This window comes from Rhea pennata, chromosome 4 (assembly GCF_028389875.1).
Source record: "Rhea pennata isolate bPtePen1 chromosome 4, bPtePen1.pri, whole genome shotgun sequence".
Classification (NCBI taxonomy): domain Eukaryota; kingdom Metazoa; phylum Chordata; class Aves; order Rheiformes; family Rheidae; genus Rhea; species Rhea pennata.
The window spans coordinates 65007364-65027374 of NC_084666.1; the positions used below are offsets into that span (position 1 = coordinate 65007364).

General features: G+C 38.6%; 1 protein-coding gene and 1 long non-coding RNA gene across 2 annotated transcripts in view; one reads left to right on the forward strand and one right to left on the reverse strand.

Moving 5' to 3' along the window:
* Window positions 1–4242: 4242 nt before the first annotated feature.
* Window positions 4243–20011, reverse strand: part of ARHGEF38 (Rho guanine nucleotide exchange factor 38) — a 36270-nt gene continuing 20501 nt past the window's right edge. The window contains exons 5-14 of the mRNA XM_062574909.1: window positions 19970–19987; window positions 15012–15211; window positions 14352–14485; window positions 12548–12652; window positions 11331–11453; window positions 8671–8991; window positions 6781–6921; window positions 5658–5856; window positions 5243–5502; window positions 4243–4428 (exon numbers count right to left, since the gene is read on the reverse strand). Of these exons, the coding sequence (XP_062430893.1) occupies window positions 4243–4428; window positions 5243–5502; window positions 5658–5856; window positions 6781–6921; window positions 8671–8991; window positions 11331–11453; window positions 12548–12652; window positions 14352–14485; window positions 15012–15211; window positions 19970–19987 (1687 nt within the window). The remainder of the gene's footprint in view (window positions 4429–5242; window positions 5503–5657; window positions 5857–6780; window positions 6922–8670; window positions 8992–11330; window positions 11454–12547; window positions 12653–14351; window positions 14486–15011; window positions 15212–19969; window positions 19988–20011) is intronic.
* On the forward strand, window positions 6099–10595 carry LOC134140057 (uncharacterized). The gene is made up of 4 exons (XR_009958323.1): window positions 6099–6935; window positions 7726–7854; window positions 10195–10252; window positions 10514–10595. It is a non-coding gene; the product is annotated as an uncharacterized LOC134140057 (long non-coding RNA).

Consider the following 20011-nt stretch of genomic DNA (forward strand, 5'->3'; position numbering starts at 1 on the left):
AGGGATGCTGGAATCTAGCCCAAAGTTCTGTAATATATTTTAGTAAGAAATTTTATTACGAATCATGGCAGAGTGCAGAATGGACATAGTAATAATGGTTACAACTACAGGGGCAGCTAGAGAAGAACAGAGGTAACCTTCCATTTGGAAACTTGAAGTGTATTTTGAAACTTTCTCAGTACTTTGATAACAAGTTCCAGTGTTTTAATATATAAGCTAGGATATACACTAAAAATGCAGTGTTTCATCTGAGGCCGTTTTGTCCGTTTCCTCTGCTCTTACTTTGCAATGACACTTTTACAGTTGATAACAGAAGGCAGATCTTGGATAGCATATAAACCTTTTTGCATCTGGGAAGAAGTTTTATTTTAGGGGGAAAAAAAAGGACAACATATCCTTACAAAAATAGATTTTTATTATTACAATAATTTAAAAGAAGATTTTTCTCAATTTCTGAACAGATAATATTATAAGAGGAATTATCAGTAATAGATCCACAGGCACCAGTGTTGTCATGGCTGGATTTGCAATTGCAAGTCTGTTTGAGGTCTGTTTCACATATTTGCATTTTTACAAGCTATCTCAAAATGACAGCAAGAGTGTTCCTCAGTTTTTGAGGTAATTACTCAGTGAAGCCTCCTAAAATGCAATGTCAGAAGGAATTATTCTTCAGTCTGTGCTGAGAAGGTGAATCCTTAATAAAGGTTCACAAGTACCCTCCAAGCAGAGGGAACACGGTGCAGCACAAGATCGGAGCCAGAGACTGTGCTGTTCTTCGTCTTGGATATTTACTGGGCTTCAGGTTATTGCACAGAAGTCAGTGGCAACACTAAATATATATCTCCTGAAGGAAGAAACACTTCACTTCAGAGGGACCCAATCTTGGAAATATTTTTGAATGCTTACTGTCACAGTGGTTCAAGTCAGTAAAATGCACGTTTGAATATACGCCTCATCAATCTATTAAACCACAGCCTGTCCTGCTTTAATCAAAATAAATTAATTTTGTCATTAATAGGAAAAAGAAAACTCTTAGAATACTGTAATCTTCTCTACATTAAAGAAACAATTGCAAAAACAGTGCATAGTTTTTTAGAAATTTCTAGTCCTAATGGAGCTGAATTTCTAATATTTAAAGCACTACCTCAACAATAATGTGTCTGAGCAGGTCTAATCTGCTAATTTTGTAAATCTCCTTGATGTAGGTAGGCTTTAGATTCCAATAGCTTCCCTTGATTTTTGCAAAAATTCTAGTTTGCATTCATATGTTTTAGACAAAGATAAAAGCTTACAATATATATGTAATCTCATCAAATTATAACAGCTAAAAATGTGAATTTCTGAAATGATTAATCTACCTGAGCTTAACAAAGCACTCTTTGTGAATCCCACATTTTTGTGAGGATAAGAAAGAACATTCAATATAAATTTTCCCAAAATACAAAAATTATTATGGGTCTTATGCATAGACTGGCCTGCTAGAGATTTGCAATTCCACAGAAATTCTATGAAATTTAGGTGACCAGCTCCCTTGTGTTTCATCCTTCATTCTTTGTTATGTCAGGATACCTAGTGAATATTTTGGAGAGCAGCATTTGGATGTGCTTTGAGACACCTTCATAGAGCCTGAGTTTTCATGGGGAAACACACACAGCACTCTCTCAAAATCAAGGCTCTCAGTTTGACTCAAGCTGAGCTCTCAGAACTAAGACTTCAGATTTTTTTTTTCTGACCCTTGCCCTTAATTAATTTCAATATCTAAAATACAAAACTTCGTCATTGTGCTTATATGACTGCATTAAGCCTATTGAATTCAAGTCAGTCGTTTCTAAAACTGTTTCAGCTAATACAAAGTATGGATTGCATCCAAATAAAATATTCTGAAATGTAAGACATGTTAGAAAACTTCTTGCGTTCATCTTCATAACATTAAAAGCCAAAATAGTGCAAAATGTAGTGGGGTAGGGTCAATTCTAATCTTTCAGTCTGTTCATCTGAGCTGATTACCCATCTCCCAACCCCAAAGATCTATTTTCTTCACTTAGTCTACGGGCAAAGTTTTCTGTAATAACATCTTAAGTCATTAATAAAATGTATGGGAACCTTTTTTTGCTCACTAGGGAAAGAGCAAGACTTAAGTGCACAAGGTTGTGTGTGGTTACTCAAAACAGTGTGGTATATATTATTACTGCTCATTGGATTGCAGTAGTTCAGAGCTTCACACACCAATTCCTAGATGTCCATCTCAGAGAATTTTAAAAGCTTTTCCATCCATATGATTTAATCCAGCACAAACGTCAGGATTTCATCTTGGCGATCCACTGCATTCATCATCTCAGCAAATACAAGAATGTTCCCTACCTTTTTAGCATAATAAAATGCAAGTATGAGATACTCAACAATATGAAACTGGATTCATTAGTGTAGCAAAAACTCTGCATCAGCTCCTTAACTCTTCTCATCCTCTCTTTGCTGGCAAATTATTCTTACTACATCTCAGTAAGCATTTCAGTTGTTTTATCTTCGTACCCCACACTTCATCAATGTGAAAAAACGTAACAGCCAACAGCTTTGGTGCATACCCTCGACCAGCAACCTTTCCCCACACGATCTATTTTAATAGTGTAACTGTAACGGTCAGTCAGTAATGAGGAATTACGCAGCTATGCAGAAACTACCTGACAGAGGCTTGTATTTCCCTTACACCAACAGCTTCAAGCATGGCCTCTTCTATTTTTTTTTCCCTTTTGCACTGTTTTAGCACAATAAGCTCGTTCGTCATTAGAGGTCCTAGGCGTTACTCCAATGAAATCAGCTGTGATGAAATCAGTTATCAATGGCAACAGCAACGGTATGTTGTTAGGTCACCGTTCAGCCTAGCATAAACGCGGGACGCTAGCCTGCGCTGAAGATCGCTGCAGTCAGTGAACCTAAACGGCTAGTACTTGATATCACATCCTTCCTCAGGCTTCTGCATTTTCCTATGCTCATTGAGGATACAGTGTGAACTCCTTTAACTTTTTAAATAACATCAACAGTTTTGAAGGTACTTTAGTAGAATACAGGCTTTGACTCTGAATCCAATGAACAGTAAATCAACTCATCAATACATTCTTCACTGTTCCATCTAATGCCAGGCACTTTGGGGAATGAGAATGATGATTTTGCCTGGAAGAGAGATCTTGACACATCTTGAGTCCTGCTTATTCACTAGACACTATGATCTCTGTACCTGACGTAAGAAATCAGATAGGCAGTAAATATTTATGGAATAGCACTACCTGATTCTTTTTTTTTCCTTCTTTTTTTAAGCATAGGCTTTTCAAGTTTAATAACACAAGTTCTGTTTCAGTACGCATATCTTGCAGTGTAAAGCAGTTAGTGTGGAGATGTTTTTCAATCCTGATAAACGTTCGTGTTCCCACAAACTATTTCCTATGATATGAAATAATTGTGGGGGTTTTTTTTTGTTTTTTTTTTGTTTGTTTTTTTTTTTTTTTTTTGATCTGTAACTTCCTTATTCTACAGTATCTATTTCTTTTGTGGACTCCTCTTCACTCTCCTCCCTTCCCTCCCCCCACATATTTTCATATTTAACTAAATGTACCCTCTTCCCTGAGACCAACCACTGGTATCAAAGTATTCTGCATATTTTAAGTTATAATGTGTGAAATGTTCTTTACAAAAATGAAGCCCTTTTTCTTTTCAAAGTCCAGCAAAGAAGGTTCATTACAAAAGTTAATGAAGATAGAAACAGATTTCCAAAAGTTCAAGTTTTGAGAAGGGTCTGTGTTGACCAAGATAGAGGTTCAGGAACGATTTGGTCTGAACTACAGAATCCCTGAAGACAGAATATATCCTTTTTTAAGGTTAATTTTTCTTCATCTTGAATATTATTTGCTAAATACCATGGAAGAAAAACATACGTTTAGATGTGATTTGTACTTGTAGGTTGACTTTTGATGTAGGCACTGTTTGACAAAAGAGAAAACTATGGGGTAATGAAAAAGCAAGCTCTTCAGGACATTAATCAGAATCAGTCTTCCTGTTAAATGATTTCTCCCTTGGGTCTTGACAAGTTGATGGCTTTCAGAGAATGGAAGTTCTCAGTATCATCTCTGTGCTGTACCTGATACCATGGCTTCTGTCAATCACTTGTGAGTTTTCCTTGCTTGCTGAAAACCATAGTAGATTATTATTCTGTCTACTTCAGAGAAACTGGCTCAATGGACCATTCTGTTCCTAAGCATATGTCATCTTCCCAAGGTAATTAGACGGTACATATCCTTTCCGACCTTCGGCTTCTGCTAGCCACCATTCTTTATTGCCACTCAGGTCAGAAAAACGAAGTATCCTAACCCTCTGGTACTCCTGAAGACTGAGTTCCTGATCATTTCTTGCTTGAAATGCATAAACAGCATAAAATGTCTGAAAAAGGAAAAAAAAAAATCTGAATCCAGAAATGTAACCACATCTCACCCTATCCTTGTATATTAGTATGAATCATGTATATACAAAATGTGTAATAATATATACAAACCAATGTATAATTACATGCTTTGTAACAGCTATACGGCGTTCAAATAACAGGGCCAAAAAAGAAAATAAAAAGTAAAATTGGAGAATCTCCATGTGAAGAAACAAGCCAAGCTCTGTGAGGCACCATCAAAAGAACACACTAAACTAATAAAAATTTCACATCAAATGTCAGCAAGCTTGGAGTGCTGACCTGAGCATTGACAGTAAAGTTTCATCAAGGCGAACCACCTTTCCTAGAGCTCCTATACTTAAATGTGGCAACTGTTAACATGAATCCTTCAAGCCATCTTCTTAGCTGCAAAATATCCTATCTGGAAACAATAAAAACACAGGTCAGTTCTATACCTTGCTGATTAGCATTGCCACAGCTTTCTCATCAAAGGTAAGTGGAAAACCCCAGAACTTAGATATTTCTGAGGCCCCCACTTCACTGGAGAGCCTTGAGGTATTGTATGTATGCAGCTGTATTTTCTGTAAGATAGAACTGTGATTTACAGTTTAACTCTGATTATCTTTTCCCACCTTGTAGCTATTTAAGAAACCCAAAGAATAGCAGAGGATAATCTGGTCGTACTGACAGGTTAGCAGAAGCCTTTTGCAGTGTAAAGCCATTTAAATGTAAACCATTTAAATTCTAAGTAGTATAATTTTGGATTTGAAATAGGAAAAACAAAAAGACAGGCACAGTATATATCACACTTACATGCTGATCATCCATATCTGGAATACTATCAGTCTCTGTCCCATTGCTTGTGGGATTTTTGCAGAAGTTAATAGGAGATGAGTTGCTGTCACTCATACTATGTCCTGGGCTTCTTACACTGCTGTCAGTGGTGGGCCGTGAAGAGACAAAGAGGCTGATATCAAAATCATCATCACAGAAACTGTTTTCTGCTACATCCTTCTGCATCTTGGCTGGGTTGTAAGGCTTCAGGAAGGAGGAATACACATACCCTTTAAGGACTAGATATCAGAATAGGAGAGAAAAATAAACATTTCAAAACCAACCATTTCATGCAGCTGTCAGTATGACAGAAGCAAACAGATGGGGCCAGAATGAAAAGAAATCAATAGCTCAAAGAAAAGCTGTTATTGGAATGTTTGTGTAAATAACTTACTTCCTGTGTCAACAAGCCATCTGCTTGTACTTCCAAAGGGGTCCTTTTGCTCCACAACAGCCACCAGTTCTCCTTCATGTAAATCAATATCAAATTCCTGTGTGGCATTGCATTTGCGCTTCGCCTGATACAGGAGTTCTGTGTTGTATGTAGACAACAGCTTGGATCTGTGGTCTTCTGTTTGATGTGGGGTTTCGAGCTGAAAAGAAAGAAATTCACTGGCAATAATTCTGAGGCCATTTCTAGAGCAATAAGGATGCATAAAAGAAACTAGTGTATACTGCATGTGGCCATAGGCTCTATATTTTGTATATAAAGATCAAGGAATTACTTAAACAACTATAAAAAAATCAGTGGTCTCTGAATGGTCTTCTATTTGTATGAAATTACCTTGCTATGTAAGGTGAGATACTATTAACTGCTTTAAGCACATCCAGTCAGTTTGCTTAGAGGGCAAAGAGGGAGGTGCTGCACACCAGAGTGACCGTAACACACTGGCAAGAGCATCTGTGCCTTATTGATGCTAAAAGGAATCCTACAGCTTCCTTGCTTGCTCCAGTAAATCTGCATCTGAGTTTTTATTTTACTATAAACTAGACTCCTAAAAGCTTTGGAGTGTCTAATTAGATTGGAAACTAGGCGCACACACATTTCCTGGTGGGTTTTGTGCATCTCCTGATCTGTGTGTATGTGCACATGTAGATATGTGTGTTTTATATATGTGTGTATGTGTAACTATACACACAAAACTCATGAAGTATCATAGCTGAAAAAGAGAAGCAAGAAGTTGTTAATCAAAAGATTAAGATGCACAGTAAGACTATTTAAAAAGAGAAGAAATTGGACGTTGCATGTACACTCTTACAGTTAACATGCTTAAAGGATCTGTGACCTAAGGATTGTCAGTGATGATTTCAAGTCAAGTTTTAAGATACTAACATGAAAAATGTTAGTGGAAAACTTTCAGAAATTACTAGCAAATGGAAAAGCTTCATTCTAACAACCCAATTCGGGTTCCCAGTGAAGGGACCAAACACAAACCCCTAGGTGGCATAAACCAGATTTGTTTCAAAAGTGATTAAAAGCGGATGCTTCATACACGATTCAAAAGTATGACACAAACCATAGCTGGGACGGGCTTCTTTTTTTCCAAACTCAGTTTTCTCTCAATAAAGGTTGCACTGCTGTTTTCTTTTACAAAATTCAGCTTGTGAATTTCCTCCATCAGCTGATTCTGCACTTCACAGATGCTTGAGGAAGACAGCTGCAAACACAAAGGTGGGTTAGATCTCACGAACAAGATGGTAAGGAGATTTCAGAGAGCAGATATGGTGTAACGGGCTGAACACTAGGAGTGGGGAGATCTGACAAGTTACTATTATTTCCTGCAGAACCCATATAGTGCTAGACATGAGACAGAAAGAAAAGAGTGAAAGATCCTTGCTTAAAAAATTTATAATGATTACTATTAGATTAACAGAACACAGTGATTTAACTTAAATCATTAAAAAATATTCCAAATGATGTTGAAAATGATGAAACAGTGATTAAAATGAAGACTAGTGATGAAACAGTGATGAGAAATGATGAAAATGAACAGCCTTGTACTTATGCTACTGAGTCACAAGCAAATGTGCATCCAAGCAGTTATCACAGTGGCCAAAGTGCCATAAGGCTTGGTGTAACTTGCCTTACAGCTGTGTACTTACGAAACTGTGCGCTGCTACCAGGTCGAAGATAGTTGAAATTAGTTGGTTAGCTGAAGTTCTGTCTGTGGCACTAAATAAGTGCTTTCAGCCTATGCCTAACCAGAAATGTATTTGCTAGTATAAATAGAAAATAATAATAATAATTGTATAGGCAAATCCCCCTGAAAACAATGCTGATACAACAGTTTCCAAAACATACAATGTTTTACACGTTGTAACCCATGTAGCATGTGTAATGCAATATGTAACACATACAAATTACAGGGATGCAATTTCTTCATGCAAGAAAAGCCCTCATTTTCCCATTAAACGGTGCGCTCCATGTTTTGATCCTGACCTTGCTTTCTTAATTTTTTCAGCTACAAGCGACTGTAAAGTGCTGTGTGCAACTGCTGCTGGAAAGGAATACTCCACAAGACCTAACTACAATGTGTTTCATATGTAGAGTCTTGTCCAGTCACAGTCACCTAAATGTGGCTCCATTTCAGGTGAGTGGGCTTGCAGTTGTGAAGGTAGCCTTACAGCTATGTTTTTCAGAGGGTTCAGCTCTTCCACGAAAAAATAAAACAAAACTGAAATGTTGTGAGATTTTCACACAAATTGGCAAAGAATAGTTTCTTAACATGAATCTTAACATCACGGTTGTGGTATGTAGAAAGAATTGGCTGGAGGAACTAATGTCCTCTGCAGCTAAGGCAGGCACCTTTGGTACCTTTGGCTACATTGATCAGTGAAATGACTCGAACTTCATAAAAATGCCAGTACAGCCAAAGCTATTCCTTAATGCCTAGAGAGTCTGCAGGAGCTTCTGAGGGATACTCGGGTTTAAAAGCAAATTGCTTCTCACAGAAATTATTTCATCAGATCTTCTCCTAACCCACTTCTGCTCTGCAGTGTTCTGTGTGACTCTACAGGTATAGCAGTAGCACAAGTGTCCATGCACTTTCTTGAAATTTTCTTCCTGTATTTTCTATGCTGCTCATGGCAGACCCAAAGAAAAGAAGACTAAAATGTTAGCAATGTCTCCTTTTTGCTTTACTGTAATGTTCTCACTATTAATTTCACTGCAATAGCTGGAGCAGCTTCACTAGGATCATTCTAAGCAAAAAAAAATGAAGGCTGGCAAAACTTAAGAGCTGAATTTGTAAAGTATAAAAAAGCCCCAAACCTGACAGTGCTCAGAAGAAAAAAAAAGGAAAGGAAAACAGGCTTGTTTGTAGGCGTGTGTTCTGAGTATCTCTAGCCAAATCATACAGAAAGAAAAAAGACAAACATAGAGCTCCATCCACTTCTAGTGTCCTTACTGGAACAGGCACCACCACAGCAGAATTTGATTGAAGTGCTGTGCACATAATGTTTCTGAGGAGGGTAATGAAGCAATGCAGGCAGTTCAACACAATCTTCTTGGCTGCTCTGTTGAATATCTGAAGTTCTTCGACTAGCTGTGCATTTAGAGCCTCATAGTCTTTCTTTGCCAGGTCCAGTTCTTCTGTTGTTGACCTTTGAAGGTAGCTGTTGTAGTCCAACAACTTGTCGTAGCGTTTCTGGATGAGCTTCTGTGGGCCTGGAAACAAGGCCTGTAGAGCTGAAAGAGGAGCCAAAATGAGCTTGTCGAATTGAACCACCTGGAAAGGTATAAAACAAACATACATATTATTTCATTCATACATTTTTTATTCATGCAGTAACAGGTTAATCCTGATAGCAGCCTAGCCAACAATCTGTTGTTAATACTTCACAAGCATTACTGTCAGACACAGCCTCAAGCATGGTCTAGCATGAGTTGGAAACTCCTTCATAACGTTGCAAAAGAGAGGCAAAAGTTCTGCAGCTAAAAGTGTCTGATAACGGTAATGGTCCCTCAGAGCATGTAGCCTACAGTACCGCCATCAGTGTGTTACCACCGAGGAAAAACTGAGGCAAGGATTGGTGAAGTGCTCTAGTGAACTATGAGAACTGAAACTAGAGGGTAGACGAACACGTTTCTAGTGCCTGAGCCAGCCACTGACTTCATAGTGTGATGTTCCAATGAAACTGGGATTTGCATAATTATCAGGGACCATGCCAAGATAAAGTCTAGAGGCAATGAAGTCTTTTAAATGGCATTCTTCCTTTTTAATGAGATCAAAGTGTTCTGTTTTTTTTCTTCTGGAAACAGCTGTAACTCAAGTCCTGTTCAAGCAAATGCACAGACCATCACTTGAGTTTGATTAAAATACGCTATGCCTGTTTCTTTTTTTTTTTTTTTTTTTTTTTTTGTGTACAGTAATCAACAAATTAGGTACCTAGTAAAAGAAAAAAATCTTTCGCAGATCTTTGAGTTAGTCTTAACAGACTAATATTGCATGAAATAAGTTTTATTTTTGTAGGTCACTTGTTCAAATATAGCACAAGCTTGTGATGAGTGAAATTCTGTCCTGTTAAGGCTCTGGGATTTTCTATATGAAATGAATTGCAGGCTGAGTCTGAGAATAAAAAAGTGGCATCCCTCTCCCCTCCATGATACACCACAGAGTTGGGCACATCATCAGAAGTGCTCTCCCAAGGCATCTCCCAAGAAGATGAGCACTGACTAGGTATTTTCCATTATATTTCCACTTAAAAAACTAGGCTGTGTTTAGTAAAGCAATTTTGATACATTAAGAAAACAGTTCTTCAAAGTGCTGGTCCTGATTTGTGGAAGAGAAGAGGCTATTGTGGATTTTAGCCCTCAAATAGTCCCTGAAAGAGGAGAAGAGACAAAGGATTCATTATTAACACATGCACAAAGGAAAAAATGGCTTAAGCTGGGCCCATTGCTGAGTTCTCCATTGATAACATCTTTTCAGGAAAAGATGCAAAGACCACCATGGATTGTTCATTGAGAACATCTGCTCATTATGCAAGGTAAGGACAAAAGTTTTCTTTTTTTTAATCTTCTACATAAAACAGACTGTTGTAAATCATAAAAGTAAATAGAAAATAAGTAAAAATAAACATGGCTAATAACAATGTCCCCTGTTAAAAAATACAATTTAAAATGTTTTTTAGAAAGTATATGAGCTTTCAGGCCAGTTGGGTCATGGGCCAGTAACGGGTACACAGTTTTTTTATTGAGAAACATTTTCTATTTTATTTATTGTGGAATTTCTTCTGCTTTTTCTGAAGCTTCTACAAAGGAGGATGTCTTCCATAGTGGATGTGGTCACCACTGCAGTGATAGAGGAATTGCTTTTCTGCACTTTATAGATTCATTCATTTTAAATAAAATGTCTTTTGATTATTGAGATTAATTTTGGAGATTTTTCTTAAATACTGAAACTTTAAAGGAAAAGAAATGCAACATCTTATTTCTCCATCACTATCTGGGAGGATGTGGTCTGTCAAAGATCCTTTGTTTTTTTTGGCAGTCGCTCTTCTGTTTGTTGGAAAGGATTAAGTGGTTCCAGTTTAGACTCTACAGGCCTAAGAAAGTACAAGAAAAGCTCCATCTCTATATATGTCCAGCTTGAGCAGCTGTTTGAAGAAGCAGCCGATGCTATTTTGAAGATACACTTTATTCTAGTTTGGTAGAACCAGGTCTTAAAGTTAAATTGGGTCCTGAAAGTGAGACACTACTTGAAAAACTATTACATATAAATGTTTTTATTGATTTTTTAAAAAATTTTATGGGCTATATTCAGATTTTAAAAGCTTTAATTCTATGAAGGGTAGGAACATATCTGAAAAAGGTTTCATAGATATATGATTCTAGGAGCTAATAGCTTATGAGTACAACAAAGATCCCTCTCTAAAACTCAGTGTTGGTAACAAAACTAGCAAAAGCAGATTTCTGCTCCAAACTGAATTTTATCTCATTTTGTGTAGAAACTCAACTGACCTCCCCCATCTTTCCCTATGGATTCCTAAGGGTTTTTCCCACATACAAATACATTTTCTCACACATACAGATAGCTGTGTAACATTGGATATTACATAAACTTACAAGGTCTCCACAGAGATTTCCAGTGTTATTCAGTTTATTTGAACTGTCGTTGACTTCATCTTCTTTATCTTGCAAAATTTCTTGAAGCCCAGTTATATTCTGTGCAGCCAGATGTATGGAATCCTAAATGAGAAGCTGGTATGAAGATGAAAATGTACTAGGATTTCTTTAATATACTGCATTCACTCATGCAGGCACTGCAATAATATTGATGAAATCAGAAATAATTTCCATCTCTGGTATCCATTTGGTTATCAATGCAATTTCTAATCATTGTGTGTTTGCTGTGGTATTTTCTTGTGTTCTATTTTCCACATAAACTATTTAAGAATAATATTGTTAGCGTTCAGCTGAAAAAAAAAGTATCCCTAAAACTAATGAGCTTCCACTTAAAGTTAGTTACTCTTCAGCAAGCAGCCAGCTCAAGACTCGCACAGCCTCAAAGGCCTATTTTGGAAGATTAAGTAGGACAGAAGTGGTACATTTCACTTACAATGAATTTTAACCTTAATGAAGGGTGCATCCCTTTGAATAACAAACTGCCAACACCCTCACAGTCAACACATCTGTTGGGTGAGCACACAGGACTTCCCTTGTTTGCCAAACCAAACAAGGTGTGTTTGTGATAAGCTGTGGTCAGCTGGCTAGGGATCTTACCTACCTCGCAAACAAATTTCAAGTCCAGCCTGGGCACACTTACGCTTTGAAGGACCTTGTGCATTCTACAAAGTTGGTAACTCATCCATGAGAGGGAGAAGTTGGTAAGTCACAAGCCAAACCATGTTTTCCAAGAGGAGGATAAGTGAAGACATTTACAGCACTTTCACCTGTAAATCTAATGCTATCCCTTAACTCAACATAGCAAGAGGATGAAGGGAGGAAACTTCAGTCCAGTACATATTTTGTAATATTTACATATTACATATCCAGAACATAGTAATTCATGTAGCTGCCACTCATTTCTGCACTTTTTAATGAGAAGTAGTTGTGCTCTACTTCAGCACAGGTGCATGACCTGTATGGTGGCTATGTACCGTGATCTAAAGTAACAACTGTGCCACCAGTTCTGCAATGGAGCATAAACACAGTTTGTTTGCTACACATTGTAATGCAAACAGGCCTGCTTATTATTAGTTTGGTAACCAGTGGCAGAAACATGTGTTAAACTGGTTATGGATCTAGTTTGTGGCCACAGATTTCATAAAGCATGCACCCACCTGTAGATGTTGTGAGGAGAATGAAATGTTCTTCACGCAGAATTTCACGATCTTTTCTAAACTTCGAAACAGCTTTTCCTCCTTATTAAAAGTCTGATCTTTCACCTAAAATAGATGTTTGCACTATTACTTTGGCAGCACAAAGGAGTCTTGCTAATGAAAGAAATGCCCACAGCTTTGCTGGAAACATCTAAAGCCTTCCCTGAACTCCTCCCTTTGAAGACAGAACAGATTGATTCTCTAATTCTCTCAAAACGAACTACTCAAGTTTCAATCCAAGAAAAGTTGAGGGCACTGGGTTGCATGACAGAGATCTTAATTTTTGCCAAGCCTGATGGCAGTAGGGAGTTATAAGCACATCTGCATCAGTAAAACCCTTCATTTGCTATATATTGTTGCCCCATTTGGAGAAACAACAGTAAAAATATAAGACTTCTATTCCTGTCATAGCATTGCTTCCTGAGTGCTATTTATGTGGATACTGGGGAGATTTCCCTCCGGCAGGCTGTAGGTGGTGCTGCTACCTCTAGAGCAATGCCTGCTCTCTAGCTAGTGAATGGGGTGGTTTTACATTTTTATGCTACCTGAAGAATCCCTGAAAATACGTTTATATCTGCCTACGTTTTACTTGAAGAACATGAGAAACCTCAAGGTTGGTTTTCAGTGGTTTTGCTGTAAGGGTCACAGCGTGTCTCGGAGATGTGAATTGTGAGCTTTCTCAGTCTCTACAGAGGATGGAGGGCTGAATCTTTAACAGATGTATCTTATTTCAGAAGTCATTTGTAAATGTTTGCAAATGGAATTCGCAAGCTTTAAAATATTTTTAAAAATCCAAACAAGCAGAAAACAAAGACTTATAAAGGAATGAAAAAAAAAACCAATATCTCCTCTCAATCAAATGTAGCTCCACGATTGTCTCTGATTTTATACTCTTGTCAGTGTTACAGTCTGCCATGGAGTTTGGTGGGAAAACCAAGGAAAATACCAGAATTTCCACTGTACAAATAAATGAACAGAAAAAATGAATGTGGGTAGCTTGCGTCAGAGAAAGGGGGAAACCACTGATAGAGAACAAAACAGGAAAAACAACGCAAATCTTGAAAGGTTACATCTAGAAAGACAAGTGACCTTGCATAATCAACTATCTTGTGCAATGAGGTGCACCAGATATCATTTTTAAGGTCAATTATAATTGATTTTCTTTGAGATTAGATTTAAGATATTCTGAAAATGTTTATCCTGACAGGTTTTGAATTACAACCTCAAAATTATGAAGGAGCACCCATTATTTTGGGGCACCCATTAGATCTAGCACAGAGAGTTCTTTGCGTCTGGTAGTTTTGACAGTTACAGGTCCTTACACATGTAGAGGCAAACTCGTTGTTTTAACTAATCAGAAGATAAGTATTACTGATTTTCCCTGGTGGATTCAGGACCTGAATGTTATGATGCAGAGTAAGATGAACTGAACATGTTTTCAGCACCAACAATAATCATTGCCAGTCTGACCACAAACAGCTGATCTCAGGATGAGTTTCCTAAAACTACTGGTCACTGCCTTTCTGTTGAAGATGTCTCAGAAATTCTTAGAAACCAAAGAAAAGGTGGAAAACACATTACGTTATTCTCTACTTCAATCACAATGATCTTTTCTGCTTTCTTTGACACTCAGACAATGATTTTGTAAATGATGCAAAAAAAGCAAAACCCCAAATCTATTTCCAAAACGTGAAAAAAAAAAAAACTTTGTGCAAAACCAGAACTAAGACTGTCAATGCAAATGTGCAATTGGATGAGTAAGTACCTGAGGTTCTCCCCCTGTCAGTAATTTCAGATGGCTGGTGACCCTCTTGGATTTCTTGCTAATGGAGTGAATATTCAGTCGGGAAAACTTTTCTTTAAGGGATTCATCATCATCATTCCTCTTATACTTCATTACTGCAGACAGAAAATTTCATGACACTAATAATCTGTATTCACAGGGCCTTTCACAGAGTCGGGCACACAAATATGAAACCATTTGAGATCAGACACTTTGATGTCACTTGCTGTAATCTTGTGTGAAAATGCCTGAGACGATGAAAACCTTGTTATCAATCCTTGCCTTGGGAAGAGTGAGTTAAAGCTTCAACATGGCAAATCTGCAAGAAAAATCGCTACCATTGTGTCTTAATTATTATTTGTGTTTGCAACTGCATTACTGACAATTAATGTGGATATAACACAGATTCTGTCTTATTTTTCATTTTTATGGAGTTTGTGTCCCCTGCGAAATAACATAGCTGGCACTATGGGGACACGCAGCATCAAGGCATCTATTTACCTTCTTAAAGACCAGCCTATTGCACAGTGTAAGTAGCACCCAGTAAAACTGCTCTGGTAATATGACTGAAGCTGAAACTTCTCTCGTAATCATCAGCCAAAATCTACAGAGAGAGAGGAATTCACTGTACTTTTTTCTTACCTAAGTCTTTCCTCCTTTTGAGTTCATTAATGTTCATATTAATGTTTTTCATAGCAAAAAGGGCATCTTGTAGTGCCTTGTGGTCAGCGTGAGAAGCAGGCGTTGAATTCAAGAGTTCACAGAGTAACAGGGGATATTTCATCACCCGTTGTACTGGTTTGATCATCAGGGATCCCATGTCCATTAGATTTGACTTTCCTCTGTAATTTATACAAAAAGTAATTGTCACATAAGGAGAAACTCCTTGAAGACAAAAACTTCGTATTATTTCTCTCTAGTCATTGAAGCTGTTGCCTTTTATATTCTTCAACTGAGCTTTCAGCTACACAAAATACCAAAACCAGAGCACTGCTTTGCGCTAAGTCATGGAGATGCAATTACCACTTATGTCAAAAGTGAGACACATCTGTCAGGGAACATGGGCAGTTGTAAATTAAACCATCCTCTCGCCCCCTCAGTGAGACAAGTCTGAATTTTCTCTATTTTCAGCAATTTGCCAGACTCTTGCTTAGACATTACCTCTGAAATTGTCCCACTTGGTCTGAGGGGGTGTGTATGGTACAACTTACATACCACAACACCAAAGAAGGGAGATGTAGGTGGAAAAACAAATAATGGGAAGTTTGAGAAACGCATGTAAGTGGAGGTGTAAGTAGTAGCTATTACATCCTGCTCTGGCCCCTCGACCTTATGTCTCCTCGTTGTAACTGAGATGCCCATGTGCTGCTGCATCCCTTCTCACAACACCTCTCAGCTTGCCACTGTGACCCCAGTAGATTTACTCTCTTTTACCTGCTATATTTCTCTACTGGATTCTAGTAGATTATATCTAATGATGGCTGAATTTCCAAAGTATACTGGATTTGGTTTCGAGGAACGCTGAACGTATAGGTTGTTTACCTAGGCTTGATCCAGCCAGCTGGAAGTCGCTTTAAGCAAAGGCAAAGTAGGCAGTTGCCTAGAGAGGCAGAAAGATGAAGGCAGCAAAACTGTAGCTTCCCGCATGGACACAGGGACTCTCTGTGGTTCAGGCACGATCCCCGCTGGCTCAGGACTGGCAGCAGAGCAGCTTCCCGGGGCAGCAAGTCCTACGAGACTCAGGCCAACAGGGCCACCTGAGCTCTCTAGCCCCCATGCAAAGTGCTTATCAGCCCACTGCATTTATGCTCCAGACCTATTCTGAGCAAGGCTTTGTTCATGCTCTCCTGGTTTTAAGAAGAGAGGTTGTGCAATTTGCAGGCCAGTTCTTCCAAGTCTGGATGAACACATGGAAAGAGGGCAAGAGTAGCCACGTGCATTTTCATTTCCATCCCTGTGGCTGGTAGAAACATACTGTTTTGACAGAACAGGTAGCACCAGATGGCCAAGCCCTAGGGCCAGGGCTGGCTGTTACTGAGACTGTGGTTTAGTTTTTGCCCAGGGGAAGTTGTTCTGCTGCTGTGGTACGTTACTGAATTTTGCCACCTTTAAGGGTGAGGACAAACACACTTTTTTTGTACTTATGCCTGGGATAACAAAATTAAATGTTACTGGGGAGCTTCGAACTAGCCCTACTAAAATGCTCAGGTTTCTTCATCTTTTTCTTCTATGCTGTAAAGCCAAGCCCTAAACAGCAGCTGTTCACAGCCTGCACCTATCTCTTTTTGCAAGCTTTGCACAATTTGTTCCTCTTGGCAGCACAACGACAGAACGGTCTGTTGTCTCTCCTCATCACAGCACTCTCCTGAGCAAACTGGAGAATGCTCTACCACCAGTGCTGGGGTGAACCGCATGTGACTCACAGACCTCCCCTTTGAAACTGAGAGTGAGAAGTGTGAAGTGTGAAGGACAGTAAGGCAGACTAAAGCTTTCCATTTGCATGCCTGAAAAGGCAATCCTGAAGAGAAAAAGGTTGTCCAAGATTAAGTTCAGGCAAGGTAATGCTAAGGAAAGAAGGATTTCTAAACATGGAAAGATACGGAAATAATACGATATAGAAGTGCAAAAAACATTGAGCATCCACTTGATTTTGCAGGCTGCTATCTATTGTTTTGTACAGCAGAAGGAGTAAAAGGGGGGGGGGAAGGCTTTCATTCCCACTAACATATACATATATGAAAAATAGCAAGCCAATCCTCACTGCTGACTAATTAACTAACAATTTGAATGTCTTTGAGAAGAGGCATCTGCATATTTAAACCATCTCTTTCTCACAAAGGCATTATCTGTAAAATTTCTGCATGGAAAAAACTAACAGTAGATGCCTTTTAAAGCTTGTTGATGTCCCCAAACTTTCTCCTCATTTCAATACTCCTCCTTTCCCCTGTATCCGACATTAAATATAGAGAGCTATTTTCCCTTCTTTCAGCTTCTGGCAGCAATAATGAAAAAAAAATCTTAACTTGTTATTGTTTTCTCTGAAAAGCCCCATGAATGCAAATCTATAAAAGCTGCCTCATGAATGGAAAAATCTTCAAGTGTCTTCTCTTTATATAGTTGCACTTTGGACAGCTGCCCAAGTGATAAACAGCCCTCTGTTCGCATATCTGCATGACACAGTCTAGCAATATGGTTTGAAAGATAGTAGGTTTGTTATAAGATAATGACTCCCTGGGGGCACTAAATGCCACAGAGTTCAACTCATCTAATTCTCCCCAGCAAGATTATCTGATGATAACCACTCTCCCTAGATTAGTCCTGTTTCTAATACGCCCCATCACAACACCCAGCAGCCTGGCAAAACGTGGCCTTGCCACACAACTGAAACAGATGTGTAACGGCTTGTGACATCTATTGTGCAGAAAATCAAGTTGATAATTCATTTGCAACGCTACTTCAGCCACCCCGCCTTATCATGAGTTTAGCAAGTATTCTAGGCCATAAGTAGTTGTACTAATCTCATTGCAAATTATTACTCTGCAGCTCTGCAGCAATGTAGCTGTCTTACCTGCAGTGAGCTTCAGAGCATACTCTTTCTTCCTCCATGCAACAAAACAAGGTCTCAAATAGAAAAAGAATCGCTTAGAAAACCCATTGTTGCAAGCTGTGCAGAGACAGGTGATTCAATATTTGGTTTCACATTATCTCCTTATCTCACCGGTAGTTCCAGTAGAGAACATGACAGCCAGTATGAGGTAACGGGGCTGAGGCTGGTGTCATATTCCACTTGGCAGTTTTGGAACTGTGTACATGCATCATAGGTTGCAACACGATTTAAAGACTTAGGCTTTATGGTTTACTGTGTGTGAGTCAAGTCCATTTTAGCACAAAACATGTAAGAGAAATAATTTACTGCGCCATATGATTCTCATGCAATCCCAGGGAATTCACTGAGGCTGCACAGCCATAAATCCAAGCAGGATTTAACCTATCCAGTTGACAGCAAAGGGCAACATTGCTTGGTATTTATGTAATTGTTTTCTTTATTGTGCTTGAATGTAAAGGGATCTGGGACCAGTGACATCACACATGGGGTGGGTGAGCTATGTTCTACTTTCTGGTTCAACATTAACCAGATTTTTAGGCATGGTCCTGCCCAATGGCTGCTGAGATTCCCCAACTTCTAAACTGATTTGCAGGAGATGGCATTTCTGAGTGCCTTGCTGTTCAGACGGGGACACAAATGCCACCATGCTGTGTGAGATAGCCAAGCTCAGGCAGGGTTACTCAGCTAAACCTAGCTGCCTGCACTCTACGCAGCTTTGCCACCTTTGACAGACCACGGCTTAGGGAATCATGTAAACTCAGCAAGTTGTGTCCTAGACTCTGTCAGCAACTGTTTGAAGGAGATAACTCGGCATTCATTTCTGATAGGGTTACGCAAGTCAAAGCAGCCACTCTCGTGCTATTTCTATGTGTGTTGCTGTCTCACATGATCTTATGGTTATTTTCTACACATCTGTGTCCCTCTTAAAGCCCCAGCTGCCTGAGAGAAGGAAATATCCAAGAATCTTCTTTTTCAAAATCCTGTACAAAAAACCCTGTTTCTTATCATTGAATGAAGCTTGAAAACCCTGACTTTGGAGGTTCAAAATGCAATCCTTCAGTGTCTTTTTAAGAATTAAGATTGTTTTTATACTGGTCTCATTTTTTGTGTTTGACTGATTGACAGATTGACAATTTTTCTGACCTTACAGGTGTTCCTCTCCTATCCATGGAAAGCACACCTGCTCCTCTTTTCTTTCTTAACATTTCTGCCTGGGATTGTAATAATTGTCTTCAGTTCAGCTAACCCTTTCTTTGACCTCTATGCAGGTAACTTCTAGATTTGTTGCATTTCAATAATGCTGACCTGCTGGATGTCCAGAAACTGCAGCCTCGATATTAACTCTCCTTTATGACTTTTCAAAAATGCGACATTTGGCTCAGAAGTCCCTTACCACAACTTTACTGGAGGCTGGGTGAGCACTCTGGCAAAGTGTTGCTATAAGCTTATTCTCTTCTGATATTCTTCCAGACACTGTCATGGACAATATCCTGGGAAAGAGGGACTTCTTAGAAGCTTAGGGCTACAGAAGGGTCATCGCTTTAGGAAGAGCTTTACATGCAAACCTAATGTATGTTGAGCAGGTTTACAAAGGCCTGTGCAAAATTATTTAAGAGCACCTGGATTTCAAAGACCTCACTAGATTGTTGTGAAGCATTCCTGAGAACTTCAGAACTCTCTGAGCACATTTAATAGACAACAAGGTGATAATGAAGGGCTCTGAATAGGTTGGCAAGCAGATTAGATAGCTTCATAAAGCACAAGTTTTGGAGGATGCAGCAAAGGTGGTGCAGTGGTAATTAGAAAATCAGACAGGTACAGAAATTAAAACTGGAAGTCCTTATCACTTATGTCCTGGAGAAATCTATGGATTATGCTGAAACAAAATGCTTGTGTTCTTAACATTTCCAAAGGTACAGTTCTAAGCATATTTAAGATAATTTGAAGATATTTAAAAGATAATTTTACATCTAAAAAAATGCATAGTACTTACTCTTCCTCGTATATCTTTCTGCAAAAGGAGAAAAACAAAACA